This window comes from Rana temporaria, chromosome 3 (genome assembly GCF_905171775.1).
Source record: "Rana temporaria chromosome 3, aRanTem1.1, whole genome shotgun sequence".
Taxonomy (NCBI): Eukaryota; Metazoa; Chordata; class Amphibia; order Anura; family Ranidae; genus Rana; species Rana temporaria.
Window position 1 is genome coordinate 297,043,498 of NC_053491.1, and position 26,801 is coordinate 297,070,298.

General features: G+C 43.5%; 1 protein-coding gene across 3 annotated transcripts in view; it reads right to left on the reverse strand.

Annotated features, from left to right (window-relative positions):
* PCBD2 (pterin-4 alpha-carbinolamine dehydratase 2) overlaps positions 1-26,801 on the reverse strand; it is a 432,795-nt gene that overhangs the window by 79,764 nt on the left and 326,230 nt on the right. Inside the window, exon 2 of one of the 3 annotated variants that reach the window (XM_040344757.1) lies at positions 19,697-19,778. The exons of the other annotated variants lie outside the window; for them this stretch is intronic. Within the exon in view, the coding sequence (XP_040200691.1) occupies positions 19,697-19,778 (82 nt within the window). The remainder of the gene's footprint in view (positions 1-19,696; positions 19,779-26,801) is intronic. 3 annotated transcript variants of the gene reach the window in all.

A 26,801-nucleotide genomic window follows, 5' to 3' on the forward strand; every position in this document is an offset into this window, starting at 1 on the left:
CAAGGCAATCCTGCGGTTCTTGCATTTCAATGACAATGAACTTTGACGCCCACGTGGAGACCCTGAATATTACCGGCTCTACAAAATTCTGCCCCTCATAAACCACTTCAACGAACGTTTTGCAGCCTTGTATACTCCCCATCAAGTTGTCTTCGTTGATGAGTCCCTAATTAAATTTTCTGGCCGCTTGTCTTTCAAGTAGTACCTTCCCAGCAAGCGTGCCAGATACGGGGTCAAGCTCTATAAGCTCTGTGACAGGGCAACAGGCTATACATGGAGCTTTATGGTTTATGAGGGAAAAGATAGTCAGGTGGAGCCGGAGGACTGCCCAGATTACATAGGGAGCGCTGGCAAGATTGTGTGGGACTTGGTGTCACCCTTATTCGGAAAGGGGTACCACTTGTATGTGGACAATTATTATACAAGCGTGCCACTTTTTAGTCACTTGTTTGATCATCAGATTGGAGCATATGGCACCGTGCGACCTAATCACAGGGGTTTTCCCCAGCGGCTTGTAGATTCCCGTCTTAGGCTGGGGGAGAGAGCCTGCTCAAGGTGTAATAATTTGCTCGCTGTGAAGTGGCGGGACAATAAGAATGTTTTCGTTCTTACCACTCTGTCGCAGACACAACAGTACAAATTTGTACGGCGCCTGGTGTTGTGGAGAAACCCCTCTGTGTCCACCAATATAACAAAAATATGGGAGGGGTGGACCTCAACGACCAGTTGTTTGCGCCGTATCATATTGCCTGTGAGGCGAGACGCTGGTACAAAAAAGTGTCTCTGTACTTATTTCAATTGGCTTTACTGAATGCTCATGACATATACAGAGCTTCAGGACGGACTGGATCCTTCCTTAAATTCTAGGATGAGATCATCGTAGAACTCCTGTATACAGGCGGTTCTGCACCTCGCCATTCCCAACCAAATGCAGTAAGCCGACTGCATGAAAGACAATTTTCCTTTTGTCCTCGAGAGTACCCCTACCCAATGAGCCCCCCAAAAAAGATGTGTCTGTAGTAAGCAGGGATATAGGCGCGACACCCGTTATTATTGTCCCGCCTGTCCTGGCAATCCTGGTCTCTGCATTGGCATGTGTTTTTTTACGCTTCCACACACAAGTGAAGTTTTAGCGTAGGGTAAAGCAATTCACAGGCTAGGCACACTTACACAGGGTCTCCCAAGATGCCATCGCATTTTTTTTTTTTTTTTTATATCTTTTTCTTTCTCAGTAGCTCAGCTTACATAGCATGTTACATAGTTTAACACTTTGATACACAATTTTCCATTAATCATTATTCCTCTTATCAACAGATCTACAGTCCCCCTTCTTGTCCAGTATATATAGCTATACCATTGTATTCTCCCTTTCCCCAAGACCCACCTTACCCCTGGTAGCCCTCCCCATCCCCCAAATGAACCCTCAGAACACCTAACAAAAAGAAAAAAAAAACTTTAGTGGTTGTCTCTCTCCTCTCCCCACCTCCCACCTCAAAGATCTCGCTCTTCATATCTTATATACGGGGTCCACACCGGTCTGTACTTCTCCTCTTGCTCTCTTATTCCCGTGGTCAGATTCTCCGTTTGCTGGATTTCTGTTATTCTGCCCAGCCATTGTTGTCTTGTCGGCGTGGACGTGCTTTTTCACAAAATTGGAATGCAGGCCCTTGCTGCCGTCAATAAATGTCTAAGCAGAGAATTTTTAAACTTTACCATGGAAACTGGGAAATCATATAGTAGATAGGTAGCTGGATTATCTCCTAAATTCACCTCAGTGATTTCTTTTACCGTATCCGCGACCATTTTCCAAAATTCTTTCAATTTTGGGCATTCCCAAAATATATGTATCATGGTACCCTCTGCCTCCCCGCATCGCCAACACTGATCTGATACTTCTGGAAATATCCGTTTTAATGTTACAGGGGTTTTATACCATCTAGTTAAAGATTTTGTACCCACCCTCCTGGTATCTGGTAGCCAACGAGGCCTTATGTGTGAAATAAAAAAAAAAAAATTCTGAGTCTTTGAGAATTTAATCCCCAGCTCTCTTTCCCATGCTTGTATGAATGGTAGTTCTTGTGAGGCTTCCGACTCTACCAGCAGGCTATACATTGATGACCGACCATGTCGGTCATCAATATAAGCATAGTTCCTCAAACTCCGATAGGTCCCTAGTCGTTCTGCCATGTAATTTCATTGCTCTAATGGCGGCTTTCAGTTGAATTTGTCTCATTGGGTCCAGTTCCCTTCTAACTACCTTTTCCATTTTCCCCCCGTCATCCTTTGATTATCACTTTCAAAATGTATTAGCCTACTCCTTCCCGATCTTCTTAAATTATTAAAATGTAGGTCTGTAAGGCCTATTCCAAACCTGGGGTTTCCAAGGACCGGTAAAAGTGGGCTTGGGTGTTTCGAGATTTTAGTTTTCCTGAATATCCTTTTTATGACTCGTATTGTGGCTCCTATTGTGGGAGGTCTCTTCACCCCTTGTGGAATATCTGCCTCTTGGATCCATTCCCTCCAAGGGGATGTTCGTGATTTTTTGTTCCATGTAGATCCATGGTTTTTCCTTCTGATGGGCACACCATTCTACCACCCTTTTTGTTGTTACATATCCTTATCTGGAATCCCTGGTACCAAGGTTCTAATCTGGTTTTCCTGTCCGATGTGCATGCAGGCACAATCCTGCATAGGCGTAACAGACTATTGTTTAATTATAATAGTCCAGTGTTTCTGGTAAGCGCATCTTTTTGCTTCAACACAATTAGTGGGTGATAAAGAAGATCGGAATTGTGGTGATGGCTTTCTTCTCCTTTTTCACATAAAGCAAAATCAACAAAGAAGATTTGTTTACACATGTGTGATGCATTGATTGAACACACTATTGGGACTATATGCTTTTGACACAGAGACACTTCCGAATGTTTTTTGTCAACCAATTTTATTATTTATTTGTTATTGCAGATAGTGTTATATCTATATTTATACATATATTTTTTTTTTCACAGGATCACTTTGTTTAATATTAATTAGTAATTGGTATCACCGAGTGGTCTAGCGCCCTCTATTTATATTTTTCATTTATCACAATCAGTATTGTTTCTGAGGTGCAGCTGTTGTATTTTAGGTAATTTATTTGATTACTTGTTTGGCGCTGAATTCATTTTTTCACTGTGTAGGTTTCAGAATATTAGTTATTTTTGATCCATATTTTTCACGCAGCCATGGATGTGTTTAATTTCATGAAAGAGAGACATATTAATTAATTTAGATGAATTATTTCAAGATACCCCCAGTCCCAATATAGATCTTGAAAGGGGGTTTAAAGAATTACAATTCGGTATGGAAAAGCAGATCAGATTGTGGTGGGACATTGGGCCTGATTTACCAAGCCTTTACTCCATGACTCATGGAGTAAAAGCAGGAGTAGCAGCCGTTTGGCCATTTACTAAAGAAATACGCTGCTAGTGCAGTGTATTTCCCTAGTTACTAATGTGCTCCGTGCGCCCAGGAGAGGGTGCATTGTGCACCAGTACAGACCTGGCGCACGGCACATTAAACTGTAAATTGCGGGGGTTCGGGCGGGAGTTTATTAGGGGGGAGGTGGGGGGATGCAGGGGAAGTGAAGTGACATGTGTTTTGAAGTGTTTGGCGGGCCGAATTGAAAGGGAAAGTGTTTTTTGAAAACAGATCCCCGTATGCTTGCACAGTGCGCCTGAACCTCGGGAGGTTCATTTGCATACTGGGCATGCGCAGAGAGAAAAGTCAGGGATTCCCGTGCGCCTTGTCAGTACGCCGTGAAAATCTTGGTAAATACCAAGCGGCGTACCCGTGAATGCGCTGCGTGACGCGGCGCACGGGAATCTCCGAGCTGTTTTCAGCCCTGAAGGGGAACTCCGCGCCAAATTTCAAACTTGAAATCGGCGCCGGTCCCCCTCCAGGGCTACATTAGGCTCTTAGGCTTGGTCCGGAACGTGAGGGGTTAAACCCGCACCGATTCGGCACGGGGGTCCCCCCCAGATCCAAACCAAGCCCTCATCCCAAGCATGCAGTCTGGCCCGGACAGGAATGGGGGCGGGGACGAGCGAGCGCCCCCCCCCTCCTGAGCCGTACCAGACTGCATGCCCTCAACATGGGGGAGTGTGTGCTGTGGGGGAGGGGGGCCATTGGTTGTCGGGGTATGCGGGCGGGGCTAATCGGAATCTGCGAGCTCCCTTTAATAAGGGGGCCCCCAGATGCCGGCCCCCCACCCTATGTGAATGAGTATGGGGTACATCGTACCTCTACCCATTCACATGGGGGAAATGTAAAGTAAAATAAAACACCACACAGAATAAAATATTTTATTAATCTGCTCCGGAGCCCCCCCTTTCTTCTTTAGCTCTCTTAGAAGGGGGGGTTTCTTCTCTCCCGATCTTCCGCCGGGACCCTGGGCTTCGGTGATTTCTGCCGGGGGAGGGCGCCATCCCTCGGTCCTCTCCGGAGCCTTCCGCCGGATGCCCCCACCCCATTTAAGCTCTTTTTCATTAGGGAGGGGCATCCGGACTTCGGGGTCTTCTGCCGGGGGATGGCGCCTATCCCCCGGTCTTTCCGGTGCCTTCCGCCAGGGTTCCGGTCTTCCTGGTCTTCTGCCGGGGGTGCGCCAACTCCCCGGTCTTTTCTCTTCTGTCTTCTCTGCTCCCTCTTCTGCCTGGCTCCCCCGCGGAGCCAGGGCTTTCTTCCGTCTTCTTTCTTCTCTCTTCCTTCTTCTGCCTGTCTCCTCCGCGGAGCACAGGGCTTGTCTCCGCTGTCTTCTCCCTTCTCTTCCATTCGATGTTGACACGACGAGGTCCGGCGCTGGAATGCCGTCTGAGCAGTGGGCATGGACTTATATAGGGCAATGCCACCATGTGACCTCAACCCATGTGACATCACATTCCCATCATGCCCAGGGAATGTGATGTCACATGGGTTGAGGTCACATGGTGGCATTACCCTATATAAGTCCATGCCCGCCGCTGACACGGCATGTCAGCGCGGAACCTCGTTGTGTCAACATCCAATGGAAGAGAAGGAAAGAAGGAAGAAGACAGCGGAGACAAGCCCTGTGCTCCCGGAGGAGACAGGCAGAAGAAGGAAGAGAGAAGAAAGAAGACGGAAGAAAGCCCTGGCTCCGCGGGAGAGCCAGGCAGAAGAGGGAGCAGAGAAGACAGAAGAGAAAAGACCGGGGAGTTGGCGCACCCCCGGCGGAAGACCGGAACCCTGGCGGAAGGCACCGGAAAGACCGGGGGATAGGCGCCATCCCCCGGCAGAAGACACCGAAGTCCGGATGCCCCTCCCTAATGAAAAAGAGCTTAAATGGGGTGGGGGCATCCGGCGGAAGGCTCCGGAGAGGACCGAGGGATGGCGCCCTCCCCCGGCAGAAATCACCGAAGCCCAGGGTCCCGGCGGAAGATCGGGAGAGAAGAACCCCCCCCCTTCTAAGAGAGCTAAAGAAGAAAGGGGGGGCTCCGGAGCAGATTAATAAAATATTTTATTCTGTGTGGTGTTTTATTTTACTTTACATTTCCCCCATGTGAATGGGTAGAGGTACGATGTACCCCATACTCATTCACATAGGGTGGGGGGCCGGAATCTGGGGACCCCTTTATTAAAGGGGTCTCTCAGATTATGATAAGCCCTCCGCCCGCATACCCCGACAACCAACGGCCAGGGTTGTCGGGAAGAGGCTCTTGTCCCTATCGACATGGGGACAAGAGTGCTTTGGGGTGGGGGGGCAGTGCCCCCCTCCCCCACAGCACACACTCCCCCATGTTGAGGGCATGTGGTCTGGTGTGGCTCAGGAGGGAGGGGGGCGCTCGCTCGTCCCCACCCCCATTCCTGTCTGACCAGACTGCGTGCCTGGGATAAGGGCTTGGTTTGGATCTTGGGGGGGGACCCCACGCTATTTTTTTTTTGCGCGGGTTTAACCCCTTATGTTCCAGACCAAGCCTAAGAGCCTGGTATGCACCTGGAGGGAACCCACCTTATTTTTTTTTTGGGGGTCTGGAGTTCCCCTTCATGAACAGCGATCTGTCATTTACACATGTCAGTCCCCCCCCCCCCCCCCCCACAGTTAGAACACACCCAGGGAACATATTTAACCCCTCCCTCGCACCTAGTGTTAACCCCTTCCCTGCCAGTGGCATTTTTAGAGTAAGCAATGCATTTTTACAGCACTGATCGCTAGAAAAATGCCAATGGTTCCAAAAAAGTGTTCGATCTGTCCGCCATAATGTCGCAGTACCGATAAAAATCGCTGATCGCCCCAATAACTAGTTAAAACAAAAAAAAAAAATATTTTGTAGACGCTAAACCAAACACTAAACGCTATTTGCGATTTTTTGGAACCAAAAAGATGTAGAATACGTATCGGCCTAAACTGAGGGTTTTTTTATTTTTTAGAATATATATTTTTGGGGATATTTATTATAGCAAAAAGTAAAAATAATTTTTACATATGTGGGCGGGACTTACGCAAGTCCCGCCCACATATATAAACATCGTTCAACCCACACATGTGAGGTATTGACGCGTGCGTTAGAGCGAGAGCAATACTTTTACCACTAGACCTTCTTTGTAACTATAAACTGGTAACCTGGAAAAAAAAGAAAAAGGTCGCCTATGGGGATATTCACGGAATTCATTTTGGCCCCATTGCAGGAGTGTTTCCAATAGTAAAGCGTGACATGTAAGGTATCTATTTACTCAGTGTAACATCATCTTTCACATTATCCCCAAAAATTGGGCTCACTTTTGTGTTTTGTTAATTTTTAACCACTTGAGCCCGGACCATATTTCTGGTCAATGACCGGGCAAGTTTTTGTGATTCGGCACGGCGTCGCTTTAACTGACAATTGCGCAGTCGTGCGACGTGGCTCCCAAACAAAATTGGCAACCTTTTTTTCCCACAAATAGATTATTAAATGTGCGTGTTTACTTCTGTCTTTAACACCTCCCCTTCAGGCTGGAAAGCATCAGATCAGGGGAAACAAAAAAAAAAAAAGCTCTCATTCCATTGCAGCTTGGTTCCTACATGTGTGATGAACTGAGCATGCTCAAACACTTAGAAAAAAAATAACCTTTCTTTTTAAAAGGTGAAAAACACTCCTTGGATGCTCATAGAGCGTGGTTTGGGTTAATTGCAGGTGTGCCCAATTACAAGCTCACCCAAACTAGAGACTGCAATTTGTTCATGTGATTTCAATTGCTTCATTACTAGCACTGTTATAAAAAGCTTGGATCGATCAGTCCTCAGCTGCCCTCAGAAGGGGCAGGCTGGCAGAAATGCTGTTGCTAAACACAAATGTGGTTTGTTGCATGGGTTTTGTTTTATTTTGCCAATGGTTTTGGTTTATTTTTAAATGATGTTCACTTTGATGTATTTGTCTATGTGGCCTTATTTTATGAAAAATGTGTGAAGCTATGGTTATTTAGAATTTTGAAATGTATTTTTGTTTGTGTTTGTCTTTTTTCGCTTTCCTTGTTTTGTTGACCAATAAAAATTACTTTAAAATTGTTAAGTTTGTCTTTTGTTACTTTTTCATGCTACATATGTTGACAGCTGCAGCTGAAATCGGTTTGGGCCTAACAAATTATGTGTGTCTAAGCTTCTTTCCTGGTGTGTAATCATGAAATGTTTGCCATGTTTATTCTCCATGACTTTAAAGACAAAACTGGTAATTATTTTATTTTTTCTGCAGTGGTCCTCAGCCCTCAAGTACCCCCGACAGGACATGTTTTGTGGATTTCTCTTATCAAGAATTGCTGTCCAGACTGTATTTTAAAGCACATGTGCAAGATGAAGGAAAACCTGCAAACATGGCCTGTGGGGGGGGGGGGTTGCTATTGGTGGACAGGCTTGACGTGCTGATTTACAGCACTGTGCTTAAATCTAGCGCAAGGCAATCCTATTCAAATTGTGGGTGTTTGAGGGAAGCCAAGTGAGTGTTAGAACCCCTGCTTTGTGTTTTTTTATTTTTGTGTTGAGCTTTGTGTCCCTTTTCTTAAAATTGGCTTCACTTCCTGTCACACAGCTGAACAGGAAGTGAGGTTAAAACCCTACCAGTGTCATTTCTTGGGGACACAGGTCAATCTAACTAGTGTCCCCATTAAGCAAATTGCACTCCAGCACTGTTGTGTACACCCCAAATCATGGGTCTTCAAACTACGGCCCTCCAGTTGTTCAGGAACTACAATTCCCATCATGCCTAGTCATGTCTGTGAATGTCAGTGCATTACAAGGCCTCATGGGATGTGTAGTTCTACAACAGCTGGAGGGCCGTAGTTTGAGGATCCCTGCCCCAAATGATTATTTAGTTTGGGGTTTAGTAAAGGCAAAGCCACTCTGCAGTACAAGCATAGTTGCTGAAAATCAGAGAGGAAGCACTGATGGTTTTAACATCCAATCCTGTAGAAGCAAAGTTGTTTTGTTTTCTTCCTTGCTTTGCACTTGTAGGAGTGGATTTGCCTTTAGTAAATGGACCCCAAAGTCCAAGATCCCTAATAATTTGGGGTGTACACAGCAAAATGCTAGAGTGCAATTTACATAATGGGAAACTATTTAGATTGATCTCTGTGTCCCCAAGAAAAGATATTAGTAAGGTTTTACCCTCACTTCCTGTTTGGCTATGTGACAGGAAGTGAATGAATTTGAAAGGGTGAAGACACCTCACAAATGTTGTCACTATCAGGGGTGCAGACATCCCCAAAAAAATTAGCAGATAATACTTATTTGCAAATTAATAATTTTTTAGTTAACATTGGGTGGGGTGCTCTAACACACACATTCCTACATATTAGCAACGCTCTATCCTGGCCTATTGGCATGGTTATATTTTCTTAGGGCTCTCAATAAAACTCTATGAAATTTGTGCTTAAACTAGAAGAATTATAATCAACAAGTTTTATTTTCTTTAATTTTGGATAGAGTGAGGGAGGGTTATAGGCCCTGTCAGTTTATTTTGTATTATCTGTGTCCAATTGGGGAGATTTGCCTTCACTTCCTGCCCCATAGCCAAACAGGAAGTGAGAGAAAAACTATGCAAATTAACCACTTCCCGCCCAGCCTATGGCCGATTTACGTCCGGGAAGTGGTTACACAATCCTGACAGGACGTCCTGCAGGATTTCATGCCGCGCGCGCCTGTGGGGGCACGCAGCGCGGCGATCGGTGATGCGGGGTGTCAGTCTGACACCCTGCATCTCCGATCTCGGTAAAGAGTCTCTCACGGAGACGGAGAATCTTTACCACGTGATCAGCCGTGTCCAATCACGGCTGATCACGATGTAAACAGGAAGAGCCATCGATGGCTCTTCCTCACTCGCGTCTGACAGACGCGAGTATAAGAGAGCCGATCGGTGGCTCTCCTGACAGGGGGCGTTCGCGCTGATTGTTTATCAGCGCAGCCCCCCCTCGGATCACCACATTGGACCACCAGGGATGCCCACCCTGGACCACCAGGGTGTGCAAAAAATAAAAAAATATAGAAAAAAAAACAAAAAGCATAAAAAAAAAAAAGAAAAAAGATGCCAATCAGTGCCCACAAATGGGCACTGACTGGCAACCTGGGAAAATCAGTGCCACCCCACAGTGTCCATCAGTGCCACCCCACAGTGCCCATCCATGCACAGTGCCCACCTGTGCCACCCATAAGTATCCATCAGTGCCACCCATAAGTGCCGCCCATAAGTATCCATCAGTGCCACCCATAAGTGCCGCCCATGAGTGCCCATCTGTGCCGCCCATGAGTGCCCATCAGTGCCGCCTATGAGTGCCCATCAGTGCCGCATAGCAGCGCCGCCAATCAATGCTACCTCATCTGTGCCCATCAGTACTACCTCATCGATGTCCATCAGTGCCATCTCATCGGTGCCCATCAGTGCCGCCATATCAGTGCCCGTAATTGAAAGAGAAAAACGTATTTACAAAAAAATTAACCTAAAAAAATAAAAACGTTTTTTTGTTTCAAAATTTGCAGTCTTTTTTTAGTTGTTGCGCCAAAAAAAAATCGCAGAGGTGATCAAATAACAAAAGAAAGCTCTATTTGTGGGGGAAAAAGGACGCCAATTTTGTTGGGGTACAGTGTTGTATGACCGCGCAATTGCCATTCAAAGTGCGACAGTGTTGAAAGCTGAAAATTGGCTTGGGCGGGAAGGTGCGTAAGTGCCTGGTATGGAAGTGGTTAAGGGAATCCAGTGCCCCCCCAGAACTAGTGTGTGGGTCCCCTGAAAATTCCTGGGCGGGTCATACAAAAACAGGGTGTGGCTTTGACAGGAAGGGGTGGGTCATTTTTCTATTAGGAGGTGCAGATATGTAGTCAGGCCTATGGCAGAACAAAACCTAAATATACTACTGCATATTAGGGCTTATTTAGACCGGATCCGATTTACAGCGTGTTTTTATATTGTGGGAGGAAACCCACGCAGGCACAGGGAGAACATGCAAACTCTATGCAGATGCTGTCACGGGCGGGATTCGAACCAACGACTCTTTTGCTGCTAGGTCAAAGTGCTATACACTACACCACTGTGCTGAACGAACATGATTGCAGCTGAAAGCATGAGAACTTTTATTTTTTTGTTCAATACCATGCTTTCCAGCCTTATTGACCCCGCCTCTCTCCATAAAGAGGACCTGTCACACACTAGTCCTATTACAAGGGATGTTTACATTCCTTGTAATAGGAAGAAAAGTGATCCAAAATCAAAAAAAGTGTCAAAGTGCAAGAATAAAAATATGAGGTAAAAAAAAAAAACAAATAAATAAAATAACGCCCCTGTCCCTAGAAGCTCGCACTCAGAAGCAAATATGCATGTAAGTCCCGCCCACATATGTAAACACCATTCAAACCACACATGTGAGGTATTGACGCGTGCGTTAGAGTGAGAGCAATAATTCTAGCCCTAGACCTCCTCTGTAACTCTGAACTGGTCACCTGTAAAAAAAAAAACAAGCATCGCCTATGGATATTTTTATGTCCCGAAGTTTGGCGCCATTCCATGAGTGTGTACAATATTAAAGCGTGACAAGTTAGGTATCTATTTACTCGGTGTAACATCATCTTTAACATTATCCATAAAAATTGGGCTAACTTTACTTTTTTTTTTTAATTCATGAACCGTGTTTTTTTTTTGGGCCAAAAAAAAGGCGTTTGAAAAATTATTGCGCAAATACCGTTGGAAATCAAATAAAAAATGACCGCTAACTTTATTCCCTAGGGTGTCTGCTAAAAAATTATATATAATGTTTAGGGGTCCTGATTAATTTCCCAGGAACAAAATATAATTTTTACATGAAGGAGAGAAGTGCCAGAATAGGCGCGGTATGGAAGTGGTTAAAGTGAAATAATAAAAGTGAAATATTCCTTTAAATTTCATACAGGGGGGGAGGGGGGTACACGCATGTTTTCCGTGCTTAGAACTGTCCCTGTACAAGATGTCATTTCTGAAGTGAAACAAAAAAAAGGAAGTTTAAAGTACTCATGGCTATAAAGAATACAGTCATTGCTCATTAAAAAACAAAACAAAAAAAAAAAGGGGGTCCCTCCAAATTAAATTACCAGGCCCTTCAGGTCTGGAATGGATATTAAGGGGAACCCCGCCGTAAAAAAAACCCCAAAAAATGGCGTGGGGTCCCCCCAAATATCCATACCAGACCCTTCAGGTCTGGTGTGGATTTTAAGGGGAACTCCACCCCAAATTGAAAAAAAAATGGCGTGGAGTCCCCCTAAAAATCCACACCAGACCCTTATCCGAGCACGTTGACCTGGCCGGCCGCAGAAAAGAGGGGGTGACAGAGTGCGGCCCCCCCCCCTCTCCTGAACCGCACCAGGCCACATGCCCTTAACATGGGGAGGATGTCCCCATGTTGATGGGGACAAGGGCCTCATCCCCACAACCCTTGCCCGGTGGTTGTGGGGGTCTGCGGGCGGGGGGCTTATCAGAATCTGGAAGACCCCTTTAACAAAGGGGACCCCCAGATCCTGGCCCCCCCCTATGTGAAATGGTAATGGGGTACATTGTACCTCTACCATTTCACCCCAAAAAAAATGTCAAAGTGTTAAAAATGACAGTAGCCGGTTTTTGACAAATCTTTTAATAAAATCTTCTTTTCTTCTTTCCTTCGGGTTTCTTCCGCTGCTTCTTTCTTGGGTCTTCTCGTCCACATCTTGCCCGACGTGTTCTTCTATCTTCTCCGTCCGTCCTTCAGCCTTGTGGTCCCGCATCTTGCCCGTTGTCTTGTCCTGTCTTCTTCTCCGTCCGTCCGCCAGCCTCCTCGTCCGCATCTTGTGTCTTCTGCGGTCTTCTTCTCGGTCCGCCAGCCTTCTCGTCCCCGGACCCAGCGTTTGAATTTGATTTGGCCGCCGTGTTCCCGCTCCTGGGACCCGCCCCCCTCTGACGCCACAAGTAAACTCCTTAGAAGGTCATGTGCGTCAGAGGGGGGCGGGGTCACATGAGTGTGACACGGCGGGAACTTCTTCTCCGGGCGGCGCGATTGAAATTGAATTCCCCCGCTGTGTGACGCTCTGTGACCCCGCCCCCCTCTGACGCACATGACCTTCTAAGGAGTTTACTTGTTGCGTCAGAGGGGGGCGGGTCCCAGGAGCGGGAACACGGCGGCCAAATCAAATTCAAACGCTGGGTCCGGGGACGAGAAGGCTGGCGGACCGAGAAGAAGACCGCAGAAGACACAAGATGCGGACGAGGAGGCTGGCGGACGGACGGAGAAGAAGACAGGACAAGACAACGGGCAAGATGCGGGACCACAAGGCTGAAGGACGGACGGAGAAGATAGAAGAACACGTCGGGCAAGATGTGGACGAGAAGACCCAAGAAAGAAGCAGCGGAAGAAACCCGAAGGAAAGAAGAAAAGAAGATTTTATTAAAAGATTTGTCAAAAACCGGCTACTGTCATTTTTAACACTTTGACATTTTTTTTGGGGTGAAATGGTAGAGGTACAATGTACCCCATTACCATTTCACATAGGGGGGGGCCAGGATCTGGGGGTCCCCTTTGTTAAAGGGGTCTTCCAGATTCTGATAAGCCCCCCGCCCGCAGACCCCCACAACCACCGGGCAAGGGTTGTGGGGATGAGGCCCTTGTCCCCATCAACATGAGGACATCCTCCCCATGTTGAGGGCATGTGGCCTGGTGCGGTTCAGGAGAGGGGGGGGGCCGCACTCTGTCCCCCCCTCTTTTCTGCGGCCGGCCAGGTCAACGTGCTCGGATAAGGGTCTGGTGTGGATTTTTAGGGGGACTCCACGCCATTTTTTTTCAATTTGGGGTGGAGTTCCCCTTAAAATCCACACCAGACCTGAAGGGCCTGGAATGGATATTTGCCGGGAACCGCACGTCTTTTTTTTTTTTTGGTTTTTACGGCGGGGTTCCCCTTAATATCCATTCCAGACCTGAAGGGCCTGGTAATTTAATTTGGGGGAACCCCTACACATTTTTTTGTTTGTTTTATGAATGAATCCCTTTAGAATTGTCAGAGCCGACAATTCATTATAGCCGCGTGTGAATTTTTAAATGACTTTTTTCCTTCTGAATGTCACTTTGTGCAGGGGCAGTTCTAAGTGCGGGAAAAATGCGCTATTTCACATGCTGACATTACACCCCCCCTAGGTATGAAATTTAAAGGAATATTTCACTTTTATTGTTTCACTTTAAGAAATATTAATTTCACTGCTCCCGAAAAAACGGCCGTTTTAAAAAATAAAAAAAGCATTGATACATGTTCCCTGGGACAGGACTGAGGTCCCCAAACACTTTTTAGGACAAAACTTGCAGATTAGCCTTTAAAATGAACACTTTTGATTTCTCCCATAGACTTCTATAGGGAGTTCGGCGCGGCTTTACATATTAGTTTCAATGCGCCGGCTGCTACGCTGGTTCATGCGCCCAATTAAGCCTCCACCCGGAGTACTAATTAACGCATGAACCAGCGCAGCGCACAGAGCATAGTAAATCAGGCCCATTGCCTCATTCGAACTCTATATAGGCAAAAACCTCACACCCAGGCATCTCAGATGGGATGTTGGTCCCAGTGATGGCGCTGATAATCTACAATCCATTGAAGAATGGTACCAGTTTTTTAATGCTTGCGAGCAAAAACTGATGCAATTTATGATCCAAAGGCGTAAAGCAAAAAATATAATCTTGGAAACTAAAATTGCAGATCTAAAAAAGAAAATGGAGCCTCATAAAACCAGTAGTGAATATGTAGAAAAATCAAAACTCTTACAAATACATTTGTCCAAATATGACGGAGAAATAAAAAATAAAAAATTAAAAAAGTATCAGCGAGATATTAAAGATTTTGAAGAAAATAGGGTATATAAATGGCAAGAGACTTTTCAAATAGGTCATTCTCCTGAATCCAGTATGGATAGAGGTGAAACTGGTCCACCGCCCAAAAGTGTAGAAAAGAAAAAAAACGTACAGACTGTTAGTACCCCTAAAAAATCAATCATTAAGAACAATTCCAAGTCCTCTCACTCGAAACCTCCTAACTATCCTCCATCTAACCATGGTGGATATCCATATCCTCCGCCTGTTGAAACCTATAATAGGTTTGGACCTTTGGATCATAGAGGACAAGACTATCAATACTATGAACCATATCGTCCGCAATATCCCCCCAGGCCTCCTAGAGGAGGATTCAGGGGAAATTTTCGAGGTAGACCAACCCCTTATTACAACCAACACCAGGGGGGGGGTGGCAGGGGGTGGAAGGATACCTATCGTATCCCCCCAAAATCTCCCCAATACCCGAAAGATTATGTAGAAGAAGAGGACGACGAGGAAGAGGCAGAACGAAAAAGAAAAAGGACAAGCTAAATGAAGGAATCTATAATCTAACAGAAGAAAAATTTACAGACCATGAACTGGAAGTTTTTCAACAAGGCCTCAAATTTGCCCCTAACAAAGATGTGGACAAATTTGAGCTCTTTATTGATGTGGAGAAACACATTAGAAAATTAAATATAAAAAAACATTTTGCTGGGAATACTATGTTATACAAAAAAAGTCCGGAAAAATTTGTACATAGTGGCCTGAGGAATCAATCCACTTTCAATCCAAATAAAAGCTCCAATCATCATATTGAAGTTTTTCACACTTTAGTACAAGATGACATACGAGAGATGGAAATTGTCCGACAGGGTTCTAATATGCAATTCAAAGAAGCAATCAAATCTATTGAGAGTAACAGGAATATAGTGGTCAGACCGGCCGACAAAGGGGGGGGGGGGCTTGTCATATTAAAAAGAGAGCATTACTATCAAGAGATGCAGAGACAGCTTGATGATTCCAACACATATCAATTGCTGAGGGGTGACCCCACCCTAAAACTAAAAAATGTACTTATTGAATGGGTTAACGAAGGAGTGGATCGAGGTATTCTAAATACTAAAGAAGCAGAGTATCTGATCCTCCATACACCGAGGATTCCGGTCTTATACACCTTACCTAAAGTCCACAAAAATAAAGAAAATCCACCTGGGAGACCTATAATTAGTGGCATAGGATCACTCTTTTCCCGTATGGGAGAATATCTGGATGGCTTCTTTAAACCACTAGTATCACAAAGTCCGTCATACCTCAAAGACAGCAAGGATTTAATTATAGAACTCCAAAAATTGCAAGCCACTGACCAAACAATAATGGGAACAGTTGACATTGAGTCACTATATACTAATATTCGCCAGAAAGATGCCCTAATAGCCCTACGTTGGGCTTTAAAGCGGGAATCAAAACTAAAGAAAATCCAAATAAATTTTCTGATTAAGGGATTAGAGATAGCGATGTCTAATAATTATTTCTGGGCTAACAACCAATATTATAATCAAATTGGCGGAGTGGCCATGGGGGCCCGCTATGCCCCTAGCGTGGCCAACATTGTTCTCAATAAATGGGAACAAGAAACCATTTTTTTGGATAAACATCATGCTTTGAGTTTTTATAGACGTTATATTGATGACATCATTTTGTTTTGGGAAGGTCCAGTAGAAAGCTTGGAGGTTTTTCTTGATGAAATGAATACCAACAATTATGGGTTGACATTTACAGCAGAAACCAGTATGACTACCGTCAACTATCTGGATCTAACCATAAGAAAGAAAGGAGAAAAATTCCAGATGCTCACATACTTCAAAGCCACAGACCGCAATGGTTTTGTACCTACCAAAAGTTGTCATCATCCTCTATGGATAGGGGCTGTGCCTAAAGGGCAATACATGCGACTTAAACGCAATTGTGATACAGATGAAGACTTTTCGGTACAAGCAAAACATCTTACAGACAAATTCCTAGAGAAGGGATATGCGGCCGAGACTTTGCAACAAGTGTACAACCAAGTTGCCGTTGTAGAAAGAAAAACTCTGCTAACTTCAAAACCAAAAAAAGATTTCAAAAGTGAAGCTGCCTTTATATCTGGCTTTCACAGGCAATATCGGCAGGTCGAGGCCATCTTTAAACGACATTGGCCTATTTTAATGAAGGACAAAGATTTGAAATCATCCATTTCCAGTGTACCCAAATTTATTTACAGGAAAGCCCCAGGATTGCAAAATAAAATAGCCCCCAATGTGCCTGATCCACCTAAGAAACTTGTTACTTTTCTAGACGGTTCTGGGTTCCATCACTGCACTCGATGTAAAGCATGCAGAACCACACGAAAATCTGGAGACAGAAAGAAGATCACACACTTTAAATCTAATGTGACAGGGGAGGGCTTTAAAATCAAACCCCTGATTACGTGTGGATCCGATCACGTGACATATGTACTCGAGTGCCCTTGCTCACTTCAGTATGTCGGCAGGACCACTCGACAATTAAAAATAAGAATTAATGAGCATCTAGCAAATATTGCAAAAGATTTCCCAAACCATAGTGTTTCTAGACACTTTACCAAATATCACAATAGCGACCCAAGCCTGTGTACCTTTTATGGTATAGACAAAATCAGCAAACACTGGAGGGGTACGCACATGATCAGGAGTGTCTCACAAAATGAGATGAAGTGGGTGCATAGGTTACGCACTATGCAGCCCACTGGCCTCAATATTGAGCTAGACTTAAATTGTTTTTTAGCCAACGATTAAGAAAAATAATTTTTCCAGACTCAAGTTTTCTCATGGTAAAGTTTATTAATAATATTTTTGTGTTTATGCAATATTCCATTAATGATTAGTTTTGTTAATGAGTTATTGACTATTTTGTAATACTTTGTTTGTGCTCTGCTGATCGAGCTCACTAAGTATTAAATATTCTCTATTTAGCTTCCCACAGTGCAAGCCTTTTTTCTGCCTCTATGGCTAGGGAGTTTTGTAACAGTTTTTTTCACTCCCCTTAATTATATATAAATCCATACAGTTTAGAGAGCTTTATATATCCCTATTCACATTCGTTATAATAATTTATATTGTACTTTTTTTATACACATGTATGTATATATGTGTATGTATTTTTTAAGTTTTAAATATATATTTTTTTACATGATGTGAACTAGCGTCTTGCACGCCTGGAGGGACGCGAAGGTATCCAGCTGCCTCCAGTCTGTGCCGTTTATATTACTAACGCCAGCGTTTCTCTCATTGGCTATATTTAACATAATAGTGTGCCCTATCTCTAGCATTAGTCACTGTTGAGTGACTTTTAGTCTGTGAGATTGTTTTGCTTTTTAATATATAGAATTGCCTGGGACAGAATTGGATATGCACGCTCGGAGGGATGCGAGTGCAGCAGGTTTCAGTTTTCCCCGGGAATTTTCTATTTTTTGTATATGACAGGCCAGTTTTTTGTTTTTGTTTTTACAGAGCGAATATTGGGTCAATCCAGTACTGTTAAGCCAAAATGCTAAGTTCCATCTGTTATATTTTAAAGAATGTGTCAAATGTGCAGCCTAAACGGCACCGCGGCTGCTTTTTTTACTTTTCCAATTTGGACCAATGGGTAGTCTCCTCGAGACTACATATACCATCATGCAACAGTGATCGGGCACGCCCCCTGAAGACGTTGTACCTGACGAAACGTACGTCGGAGGCGGACCCGATCACGTGACGTGCCTCCCTGCCCGTGCAAGCTGTCAGCTGGGACGCCGAGCCGTGCTACGGAGCTGGCACCGCATCAGATGACCCACACACGTACTGCACCGCAAGGTAGCGGTGATACGCCTGCAGTCCCAGTGCCGGGTAGGCACTTTTAAAGTAAGAGGACACCTTGGCCATTGTACCTTTGTTTTTTCTACTTTTATAACCAATAATTTTTTAGCAATATTACACTATTGACATCTCCATTGCCTTTTTGTTGTTACATATCCTTATCTGGAATCCCTGGTACCGAGGTTCTAATCTGGTTTTCCTGTCCGATGTGCATGCAGGCACAATCCTGCATAGGCGTAACAGACTATTGTTTAATTATAATAGTCCAGTGTTTCTGGTAAGCGCATCTTTTTGCTTCAACACAATTAGTGGGTGATAAAGAAGATCGGAATTGTGGTGATGGCTTTCTTCTCCTTTTTCACATAAAGCAAAATCAACAAAGAAGATTTGTTTACACATGTGTGATGCATTGATTGAACACACTATTGGGACTATATGCTTTTGACACAGAGACACTTCCTAATGTTTTTTTGTCAACCAATTTTATTATTTATTGGTTATTGCAGATAGTGTTATATCTATATTTATACATATATATTTTTTTCACAGGATCACTTTGTTTAATATTAATTAGTAATTGGTATCACCGAGTGGTCTAGCGCCCTCTATTTATATTTTTCATTCTACCACCCTTGCCAAGTGAGAAGCATCATGATAACCCATTGGGTCTGGAAGTCCCACCCCTCCCCTTTCCTTTGGTAAAGTCAGAATGTCTCTCCGTATTCTCGCTGGTTTTCCTGCCCAGATAAACTTTGCAAATCTAGATCTTAAGTCTCTCATGAATCCTAAGGGGATCTTTACAGGTAGGGTCTGGAGTAAATAAAGTAATCTTGGCATGACATTCATTTTTATAATATTAATTCTCCCAAACCATGTAAAGATCTCCTTATCCCATCGTTGGAAGTCTGCTTTGATCTGTCTTACCAGGGGTGCAAATTTCAACTCATAAGTTCTATTTAAGTTTTTTGGTATCTTTGTTCCCAGATAACATATATGCCAGGGATAAGCAATTAACGGACCTCCAGCTGTTGCAAAACTACAAGTCCCATCGTGCCTCTGTCTCTGGTTATCATGCTTGTGGCTGTCAGAGTCTTGCAATGGCTCATGGGATTTGTAGTTCTGCAACAGCTGGAGGTCCGCTAATTGCATATCCCTGATATATGGGAATCTGTCCACTTAAAAGGAAAGTTTGCTGCTAACTGCTGCTGCATCTGCCCATTTACTTCCACCCCCATCGCCTCTGATTTACTATAGTTCACCTTGAAGTTGGACAGGTCTCCATATTCCCTTATCTCCTTCAACAGAGATGGTAGAGATAACCCTGGGGACGTTATTGAAAACAGAAGATCTGCAAATGCAGCTACTTTGTACTCTTCCCCTTTAACCCGGAGACCTCTTATATCTGTGTTTGCCCGTATAGTTCTCAAAAATGGTTAGAGGGTAAGGATAAAAATAAAATCGGAGAGAGTGGGCATCCTTGCCTTGTTCCGTATTGGGAAAGGATCAGATATTACCTTGTTTATCTTTACCCTTGCCGTCGGGCAGGAGTATAAACTTGCGATCCAATCATGCCATCGCATTTTGAGAGACCCAAACCTGGAACCGAAAAGTTGAACAGTTACAAGAAAAGTGTAAAAAAAATGTAAAAAATAAAAACAAAAAAAATATAAAATAAAAAAACAAAAATAGTTGTCGTTTTATTGTTCTCTCCCTCTCTATTCTCTCTCTATTGTTCTGCTCTTTTGACTGTATACTATTCTGCAATGTTTTATTGTTATTATGTTTGATCATGCTTGCTTTACAGGTATGTAATTTACTTTAATGTTTTCAGGTACGCCAGTCAGCTGTTGTGCGGATTTATTTATCTTGACAGCAACAGCGTTTGCTCCCACGATATATAAAGCCGTGACTCCAGTGCTGTAGGAGGTGATTTCACCACCACAGTTAAAAAAAGAGCACATATGCCGAAGCATGGGGGCATTAGGAGCAGAGGAGCGAGTTTGCTCCTAATACTGCGTACATACGGTCGACATTCCAACGGAGGCTTGCCCATGGAAAAATCAGACCGTGTACGCGGCATAACTTTTTTTTGGTATTTGCTTTGCATGTACTGTATGGTATGATGTACTTTAATGTTAACCATCATTTGCTTAGCAGGTACGCCATTCAGTTGCAGCGCGGATTAATTTAGCTTGACAGCAACAGTGTTTGCTCCCACGATACATAAAGCCGTGACTCTAACGCTGTAGGAGGTGATTTCACCACCACAGTTAAACAAAGAGCATATATGCCGAAGCATGGGGGCATTAGGGGCGAGGAGAGATTTTTGCTCCTAATACCGCTTACATATGGTCGAAATTCCGACGGAGGCTTGCCCGTGGAAAAGTCCAACCGCGCGGCATAACTTTTTTGCGGGAGGATGCTCCCATGCTTCGGCATATATAAATGGTGCATGCATGCCCATCATTAGAAGTGGGTGGATGAAGGGAGGTATTCTAATGGTGGGCATACCCACCGATCAATCTTTTTTTTCGTTCAACCAACAGGCTGCATGAAAAAAAAGATTACAATACATGTCCAGCAAGAACCATCAACGTACTGGTATGTTGCTGGACTTTAAATGGTTATACCAGAATGATGCCTGCGGGTTTAGGCATCATCTTAGTATGATTCTTTTCAGCCAGCGGTCGGCTTTCATGTAAAAGCAATCCTAGCGGCTAATTAGCCTCTAGACTGTTTTTACAAGCAGTATGAGGGAATGTCCCCCCCGGATATAAACAGCACCATTGGAAAATTGGAAAATAATTTTATCACACCGATCTTGGTGTGGTCAGATGCTTTGAGGGCAGAGGAAATATCTAGGGTCTAATAGACCGCATTTTTTTTAAAAAAAAAATACCTGTCACTAACTATTGCTATCATAGGGGATATTTACATTCCCTAAAATAACAATAAAAATAGTAAAAAAAAAAAAAAAATGGAAGGAACAGTTTACAAAAAAAAGCGAAATAAAAAAAAAAGCATCCCTGTCCCCCCCTGCTTTTGCGCAAAGGCGAACGCAAGCGTCGGTCTGGAGTCATATGTAAACAGCAATTGCACCATGCATGTGAGGTATCACCGCAAAGGTCAGATCGAGGGCAGTCACTTTAGCAGTAGACCTTCTCTGTAAATCTAATGTGGTAACCTGTAAAGGCTTTTAAAAATGTATGTAGTTTGTCGCCACTGCGTGTTTGTGCGCAATTTTAAAGTATGTCGTGTTTGGTATCCATGTACTCGGCCTAAGACCATCTTTTTTATTTCATTAATAATTTGGTCAATATAGTGTGTTTTAGTGCATTAAAATTAATAAAAAAAATAAAAATCGCTGTGCAAATATTGTGTGGAAAATGACAGGACAGTTCAAAACTCCCCAAATGATCCCATTTTGGAAAGTAGACACCCCAAGCTATTTGCTGAGAGGCATGTTGAGTCCATGGAAAATGTTATATTTTGACACAAGTTACGGGAAAAAGACAATTTTTTTTTTCCCCGCAAAGTTGTCACTAAATGATATATTGCTCAAACATGCCATGGGCATATGTGGAATTACACCCCAAAATACATTCTGTTTCTCCTGAGTACGGGGATACCACGTGTGAGACTTTTTGGGAACCTAGCCGCGTACGGGACCCCAAAAACCAATCACCGCCTTCAGGCTTTCTAAGGGTGTACATTTTTTATTTCACTCCTCACTACCATTCACGCTTTCGGAGGCCATGGAATGCCCAGATGGCACAAAACCCCCCAAATGACCCCATTTTTGGAAAGTAGACACCCCAAGCTATTTGCTGAGAGGTATGGTGAGTATTTTGCAGGTCTCACTTTTTGTCACAAAGTTTTGAAAATTTAAAAAAGAAAAATAAATAAATTTGTTTTTTCTTTCTTCATTTTCAAAAACAAATGAGAGCTGTAAAATACTCACCATGCCTCTCAGCAAATAGCTTGGGGTGTCTACTTTCCAAAATTGGGTCATTTGGGGGGGGGGGGGGGGGGTTTGTGCTATTTTGGCATTTTATGGCCTTCGAAACGGTAATAAGTAGTGAGGTGAAATCTTGAAGGCGGTGCTTGGTTTTCGGGGTTCCGTATGCGGCTAGGCTCCCAAAAAGTACTACACATGTGGTATCCCCGTACTCAGGAGAAGCATTAGAATGTATTTTGGGGTGTAATTCCACATATGCCCATGGCATGTGTGAGCAATATATAATTTCGTGACAACTTTTTGTAAAAAAATTTTGGGGTCATTATTCAATCACTTTGGGCAAAAAAAAAAAATATTCAATGGGCTCAACATGCCTCTCAGCAAATAGCTTGGGCTGTCTTCTTTCCAAAATGGGGTCATTTGGGGGGGTTGTGTGCCATCTTGGCATTTTATGGCCTTCAAAACTGTGATAGGTAGTGAGGAGTGAAGTCAAAATACAAGAATGTCTATGCTAATCCACTGAGACCCAGAGTTACCTGAATGAACGTGGCCAAGTGATGCCAAGAATGCCACACATCCTATTAAATCATAACATCTAAATCCACATTCAGGGAAAAAGTGTGATAGAACTCAATTTGCACCTATTATACTATAATATAGTTCCATCAGCGTCTGCTATTTCAATAATAACCGAGATTAAAGAAGAGGGAAAGGTAAGACAAAGAAAAGAAATAGAGAGAAAAAGGGAGAAATCTAATAATGACCCGAGGGTAATGGACCATCAAAAAAGGAATTTGCTGCCATAACCACTTCAGGTAATCTGAAGAGCTCTCCCTGTTGTGTAATCCTGTAAAAATTTAAAAACAAACCACGGCTGCCAAGTTTTATGAAACCTCTCCACAGTATCCCTATCTTGTGCCAGGGTGTCCTTTATTTCACGAATGTCCTCCACTTAGGCCAACCACTCTGCATGGAGGGAACTCTAGCTGAGTTCCAGTACAAAGGCACCAGAGACCTGGCCGCATTCAAAGGGTGTTTCGTGAGGGAATGTTTATATCCCTTAAGCGAAAAATTGTTCACATGCAATAAGCAACATGCTGCATTCAGGATCAGCTCAGTTTCAGTAACTTTTTTGATAGTTTTCCCGACTTCAGACCAAAATCTTGCAATCAGGGGACATTGCCACCAAACGTGGATCAAGGTGCCCCGTTCAGACTGGCATCTTCAGCAGGTCTCTGGTTTTTGACCATCCCATTTGTGGAGTTTGTCAGGGGTATGGTACCAATATGTCAACAATTTATAGCCTGTCTCTTGCAGTCTAGTGCTAATTGAACATGTATGCGCTAAAATACAAGCATACCTCCTCCTGTAATCACTCGCCGCCCTGATGCTGGGGTGCTGCAACCATGAGTAAGCCAAAGATGTAGCCCTATCCAATGTAGACTTGTTGTGACATGCCAACTCCAGGTCAGTTAGTGATCTACAGGTTTTGAGATTGTCTGAATTTACCCAAATAGCTACGTAATTGGAAGTAGGTCCACAGCTTCAAGTGCGGTAAGTCACTTTCAGTTTTGAGGGACGTCCAGTCTCTCAGTTTGCCCCCCAGAAAGCAGTCACCTGCCAGCAAAGGTGCATTCCGAGACCGGGAATGGAGTGTTGCCTTTTGTATACCTGGGACAAAATCAGGACTGTCTCCCAAAGGAGTTAGGGGGCTGGGCACCGTGGTGACATCAGTTCGTTTGGCAATATTGCTTAAAATCTCCAAAGTAGTACCCGTTATAGGATGTCTGTGGATGGTAGCAGGCAGACTCCTCCAAGGAACCCAAGGCGTATACATGAGCGGGATAGAGCAAAGTTTCGCTTCTAGAGTAACCCAATCCTTCCCACGCTCATGACAGTGGCAGTCAATTATTCTGGCCAAGTGGGACGCATGATAGTAATTTTTGAAGCTTGGAAAACCAATCCTTCCCAGTTCCTTAGGATTAGTCAAAGTGGCCAATCTAATTCTAGCTTTTTTGTGTTACCAAAGGAATCTCAGAACAATGGAATTTAAAGCCCTGATAAACTTCTGTGGAACCTTGACTGGCAGTGTGCGCATCAGATACAAAAATGTAGGTAGAATCCCCATTTTGATAATTGCCGCACGACCAAACCAGGAAAAGGTGCCCTCATTCCACCTTCTGAGATCCTGTTCGCAGCTGCGAAGGAGCGGAGGGAAATTTTTTTCAAATACGGAATGAAGGTGCGGAGTCAGCCATGTCCCCAGGTATTTGAGAGCAGCAGGCTCCCATGCGATTACTTTTTTATTCTACAGAGCCTCTGCTTTCAGAAAATATATAATGTTCTGGGTAAGTAATTTTATTGACAAAAGTGAAGATTTAATCTCATGTGCAAACATGAAAAAATTAGCTTTAGAGCTGAACAGGTTAAGACAAAACCATAGTTTTGCTCGAAGTGCAGCTTTTTTCAACTTCTAAGAGTCAAGGCCTACAATATGTGGGCATTGCACCAAAGACTGGGGTTCCCCAGGTGCACCAAAAAAAAAATCGAGGGTTTATACACTCTGATACACATGACCAATGCACGCTTAAACTGTAAGAACTAAATGAAATACAGCTTGCTTTATATTTATCTATTAGTTCACACAGAAATATAAAATACATTAAGAGTGTCAGATTCATTTTAAGATTACAGTTCTACAAGAAAAACATAACTGGGGAAGCAAATAAAAGGTCATCATCCAAATGAGCTGTCATTCACATCCTTTGCCATTGACGCACATAAGTCTCCATGTTTTAGTGTATGGCCATTAGTTAAATTACTTCTTTCCTTCACTTCTGTATTGTTTTTCTTTCAGTAACAGGGACATTCAATATCAAATCTCCCCTTTTAAAGTTACTTACAGTTCAGTGGATAATGATAAACACCAATTGTTATACATAGGTCCCCTCAGATTACCTTTTGTTGTGTACTCGATTAGCTTTCTACACCGGCTACAGTGTGTACTGTGGGAATGATTAGGAGTAACCACGATCATCTTCAGGTTACACACTAGCAGTAAGATACAAGGACCTGTTAACATTTCTGGGAAATACATTTGAAAAAGATCAATTTAAACTGCAATTACCATGGTTTTGTTCTTTATATATTTAAATATATACAAGGTGCACTAAGATAGATAGATCCATCCTGTGCTGGTTTAGGTACATTGATGACCTTTGAGTCATCTGGACCGGCACAGAAAGGGACCATATATAGGTTCATGGAACAATTGAATTCCAACTGCTACAATTTATAATTTACATACACGATGAGTGTGTCAGAAAAAACATTCCTCAACCTCAATATCTCAATTGACTCAGAGGGTTACATACAGTCTGATCTTTCCTGCAAGCTGAGTGCTGGTAATATCCTACTTTCCGGCAGCAGCTTGCATCCAAGCTCGCTGATAAGGAGTACACCATACGCCCAGTATCTCCGCTTGCCGGGGGGGGGCAAAAGACAGGCTAATATGCTACATGATAGGCTACTCGTACAAGGTCATTCACACACACTTTTGAGACAGGCATACAAAAGGCCTGGACAAAAACAAGAGGGTCACTGTTATACAATATCCCATCTAAAAACACAGTTTCCAAACTGTGGGCTTGGTTACAAGATTCTCCACTCATGAACCTCAACTGCGAACCCTGATTGCAAAGAACTGGCATTTCCTCACTGAGGACCATACAATCTCAAAATACGTAAGATCCACCGCTGAGCTGATCTTTAGATGAGCACCAACTCTAAGGGAACAACTTACTTCCAGTCACTATATACCACATACAGATAACAACCCCTCGCTATGAGGTACTTATCACTGTGGCACCCGTCCACAGAAGGGCATTAGACTACTGAACGGCCAATGGCACAGATGCAGAAATGTTGCTGACTGATCTACCAAAGGAGTCATGTATTGCCAATGTGGTGTATTCAATAAATATATAAAAAGTGATAACGCGCTCAAGAAAACACAAACATAAAAACCCAAAATGTCCAAACATGACTGTGCAGTCAAAAAAGAGTAACCAGTGGAGTAATCACTTAAAGTGAAACAGTACCTATAAAATCGGTCACTTGAGAGACAGTGCCTAAAACATGTGACGAGTGACTGAAAATAAATAATGAATAAATAGATACAGAATGAAAGCACTAAACAGTGGTGATGGTGTAAATAAAGAGTCCACATATATAAGGTGGGTGTAAATCTTCAAATGGCCAGTAATTCAGTGATAATGGTGTGAGGGATAACTCATGAAAGATGGTACACCATGATGAGTGATCTGGAACAATGTTGAACTCTCCCACCTGTCTCCCAGAACTCTCCCCTCAATAAGATAGTAATAGGCTTGTAAGGATCTCTAATGTGTCAACCTCAAGCTTCCATTCTCTCCTCCTCCTTTTCCAACTCTATGTGTCATGCGATCTCCAGTTAGTACAGCTCTCCTGGTTAATGGTGGTTAATGCCTCTCCATATGGGGCAATATGACCTCAGAACGAGCCACAACAATAGAGGGGGGAGGGGGAGAAAGAGGCCTCCAATAGTGTAATACCGCAAGTTAAAAATATTTAATAGCTAACAAAAAAGGATTCTTACATCAAAGATAAAAAGTAAAAGCAAA